The sequence below is a fragment of the Macaca fascicularis genome, chromosome X (assembly GCF_037993035.2).
Source record: "Macaca fascicularis isolate 582-1 chromosome X, T2T-MFA8v1.1".
Lineage (NCBI taxonomy): Eukaryota > Metazoa > Chordata > Mammalia > Primates > Cercopithecidae > Macaca > Macaca fascicularis.
In genome coordinates, this window is record NC_088395.1 from 35,124,945 (window position 1) to 35,129,066 (window position 4,122).

At 46.3% G+C, this 4,122-nt stretch overlaps 1 protein-coding gene across 1 annotated transcript; it reads left to right on the plus strand.

The window, feature by feature from the left end:
- The first annotated feature begins 1,818 nt into the window (after window positions 1–1,818).
- On the plus strand, window positions 1,819–3,897 carry LOC102146532 (protein FAM47B). Its single transcript, XM_045384265.2, has 2 exons — window positions 1,819–2,587; window positions 2,732–3,897. Exons 1-2 carry the CDS (start codon window positions 1,819–1,821, stop codon window positions 3,895–3,897), a joined length of 1,935 nt encoding a protein of 644 aa, XP_045240200.2.
- The last annotated feature ends 225 nt before the right edge of the window (window positions 3,898–4,122 follow it).

Here is a 4,122-nt window from a genome sequence, read left to right on the forward strand (position 1 = left end):
AAAATGATATGCATAAGGAATAATGCAGGCTGAATTTGTCTATAATTAAAATTTTTTATAAAAGTGCTTTTTCATAGGTATTGTTTTAAGCACTATAAGAGAGAGAAAAATTTAACTGATATTATTCAAAGGAAAATAAAAAATTACGACTGGACTTGAGGGTATAAAGATACTCAGATTGGAAAGGAAGACAGGAAACTGTCGCGTGTGTGTATGTGTGTTTGATGGAGTCTTGCTCTATCGCCAGGCTGGAGCGCGGTGGCGCGATCTCAGCTCACTGCAACCTTCGCTTGCTGGGTTCAAGCGATTCTACTGCCTCAGCCTCCCTAGCAGCTGGGACTACAGACACGTGCCACCAGGCCCAGCTAATTTTTGTATTTTTAGTAGAAACCAGGTTTCACCATGTTGGTCAGGCTGGTCTGGAGTTCCTCACCTTGAGATCTGCCTGCCTTGGCCTCCCAAAGTGCTGGAATGACAGGCATGAGCCACCACGCCTGGCCTGAAACTATCTTTATTCACAGATGACATCATCATATATATATAGAAAATTCAGTGAAATCTACAAAATGCTACTGAACATAATAAGTGAGTTTACCAAGGTTGTATGATACAAGATGGATATACAAAACTCAATATTTATATATGCTGACAACAAAAAATTGGAAATTGCAATTAAAAAACAATACAACATATATTTGTATGAAAAACAATAGGAAAAATCTGTAGAGAAAAAGATTCGAAAGACACATACACTAAAAATGAAAAATCACATAAAGAAATGGAAAGATGTACCTTCCTCAGTGGTCAGAACATTTCCTATTGGTAATATGCCAAGTATCCTCAATTTGATCTGTAGATTCAACAGAATCCTAATCAAAATACAAACAGGACTTGTTTTGAAGACATAGACAAACCGATTTTAAAATTTCTATAGAAACTCAACGGACCTAGAAGAACCAACTTTGTAAAAGAACAGTGTTAAATAATTAGTACAGCCTAATTTCTAGATTTATTATAAAGCTAAAGTAACCAACAGAGTGTGAAATTTGTGTGAGAGAAAAATCAATGGAAGAGAAAAGAGTGCCCAGATATTGACCTTCAAAAAATATAGACAACTGATATTCTACCCTTTTCCAAATGTAATTCAGTGGAGAAAAGATTGTCTTTACAAAAATAGTTCTGAAATTATTAGATATAGGTAAGCAATAGGTACGTTTTTAAAATAAAAACTTGGATCTATATCTTGTGCTGTTTACAAAAATTATAACACTTAAATGACAAAAAAATCTTTGTGACCTTTGGATAGACCAAGTTTTGCATAGATACACCAAAAGAAGCACAATCCCTAAAAGAACAAATTGATACATTGGACTTCATCAAATTAAAAAATTTCTCTTTGACACAGACAATGAAAGAGCAAAACCAAGGGTGAAGTGAAAAAAATTGCAAATCATATATCTGATAACCTATTTACATCTAGAACACAGCAAGTATTCTCAAAACTAAATATGATATCCAGCAACACAATTTAAAAATGGGGAAAAAATCCACAGAAACTTCAACCAAGGAGAGATAAGGATGGCAAATAAGCATATATAGAGATGTTCAATACCAGTAGTCATTAGGAAACGCAAATGAAACCCAGAATGAGATTGCACTACACACCTGTTAGAATCCGGGCTGCGCAGGTGGCGTCAGCGCTGCCCCGCCTCCAGGAAGGAACCTGGGCTGCGAGTGGCTGGCGGTCTCCTAGCGACTAGAGCGGCAGGGATCAGGAGCCGCGGAAACTGGAGAGGTGGCACCCCAGCGAGGGCCACCATGGGGGACCAGAGGAGGCTGGACCGGCCGAGGCCCCCGGGCACGGACTCCAAGTCCTCGTCCTGTGACAAACAGCCTTCCAAGTGCTTCGCGAAGCGCAAGCACAGACGCCTGAGGTTCCCGCCCATGGACCCTCGGAACCGGGTATTTGTGACGGAGGGCGTGGACGACTTCCGCTATGGCTGTCGGTCTCCCGAAGGTACGCTCGTTTGTCGCCGTGACGAGTTTTTACTCCCCAAAATATCTCTCAGAAGTCCCCAAGCTGACCCCAAGGGCAAGAAAAAAAAGCTGCGCAAGAAAGCGGCCCTATTTTCCGAGCTCTCACCAGCCCAGCCAACAACGAAGGCGTTCGTAGAAGGAGTGGAAGCCCAGCTGACGGCCAAGCCTCCCTTGGCCATGAACTCCAATCTGGGAGAAGATATGCCTCCAGATCTCCTACTACGGGTGCTGAAACCTCTGGATCCTGAGAGGAAGCTGGAGGACACATGCGCTTGTAAGGGCCGGGAGAAGACAACCGAGGTACCCACCGAGCCTGGTAAATACCCCTGTGGGGAATTCTGCCCGCGGCCTCCCGAGACTCCGGTGTCCCATCTCCGCCTGGAGCTTCCCAAGACCCCGGTGTCCAGTCTCCGCCCAGAGCCTCCCAAGACTCGGGTGTCCAGTCTCCGCCCAGAACCTCCCAAGACTGGAGCGTCCCATCTCCGCCCAGAGCCTCCCAAGACTGGAGCGTCCCATCTCCGCCCAGAACCTCCCAAGACTCGGGTGTCCAGTCTCCGCCCGGAGCCTCCCAAGACTGGAGCGTCCCATCTCCGCCCGGAGCCTCCCAAGACTCGCGTACCTCCTCTCCGCCCAGAGCCTCCCGAGAATGGAGCGTCTCATCTCCGCCCAGAGCCTCCCAAGACTCCGGTGTCAGGTCTCTGCCCGGAGCCTCCCAAGACTGGAGTGTCCCATCTCTGCCCGGAGCCTCCCGAGACTGCAGTGTCTCATCTCTGCCCGCTGCCTCCCGAGACTCCGGTGTCCAGTCTCCGCCCGGAGCCTCCTGAGACTGGAGAGTCCCATCTCCGCCCAGAGCCTCCCAAAAGTCAGGTGTCTAGTCTCCGCCCAGAGCCTCCCGAGACTGGAGCGTCTAATCTCTGCCCGGAACCTCCCAACACTCGCCCGGTGTCCAGTCTCCTACTACAGTTGCTGAAACTGGACTCTGACAGGAAGTTGGAAGATGCACAGGCTCGTTGTGAGGGCCGAGAGACGACAACCGAGGAACTCACCAAGCCTAGTAAATACTTTTTTTGGGAATCCTGCCCGCGGCCTTTCGAGAGTCGTATGCCCCATCTCCGCCTGGTGCTTCCCAAGACTCGTCGAATGTCCAGGCTCTGCCTAGAGCCTCCCAAGACTCGTCGAGCGTCCAGTCTCTGCCCGGAGCCTACCAAGACCGGAGTGTCCCATCTAAAAGAACTGTTTCAGGAAGATACACCAAGCACAATGGAGTGCATTTCTGACTCTCTTGAACGTAGATTCACATCGAGAAAACTCCGTGACTTCAAGTGGGCAGGAGACCTGGGAGTTGATGCAGAATCCATCAGCAGTCTGTTTGACTTTACCCCTGAGTGCCGAGCAACCTCTCAAGATGAAAACATTGAGAAGGCAAACGAGTGTTCCTCCGAGCTGAAGTACAGCATGGAGCTAGATGACATGGATGAGATCGACTTCTCGCAGATAAAAGAATGGGACAGGAAACTCCAGGCGGCACCAAATTCTTACAGTGCACAAGGTGTGAAGATGAGGTGTGGGCCATGGTACTTCAAGCCTAAGTTGGGGAAAAAGCTAAGAAGTGATGAACCTTTGATTGACCCCAAACTCGTACTTAAAAAGCCTGATGAACCCGACATTCTTGACGGTCTTTATGGACCAATTGCCTTTAAGGATTTCATTCTAAGCAAGGGCTACAGAATGCCTGGCATCCTTGAAAGACTGTTTGCCAAGAAGGGATGGACTTATGACTCTGTTAAGACTCCTATGCAACGTGCAATGCAAGTTTACAAGTACAAAGAAGACGTCACAGATGCATCGAAAGAAGATTAGATGGTTTGCAATTTACTACTTAATTGGGTATTTCTTGCTCTCATTTTAAACATCAGTCAGAATTTATGATGACTGGCCCCGTGAATGTACAACTTTGGCAACATCTGTAAATTCAATACCTAATGTTTATAAATATTACTTGATGACCTGCTTTGGCTTCATTATTTCATATATTTTATCAATTATGTTATTAATATTCACATATACTTTTTTCACATTGTTAAA

Coding starts and splice junctions, on each gene's coding strand:
- LOC102146532 (XM_045384265.2), top strand. CDS start 1,819: ATGGGGGACCAGAGGAGGCTGGACCGGCCGAGGCCCCCGGGCACGGAC. Junction 2,588..2,731: donor TCCCAAGACTCGGGTGTCCA/GTCTCCGCCCGG, acceptor CTCCGGTGTCAG/GTCTCTGCCCGGAGCCTCCC.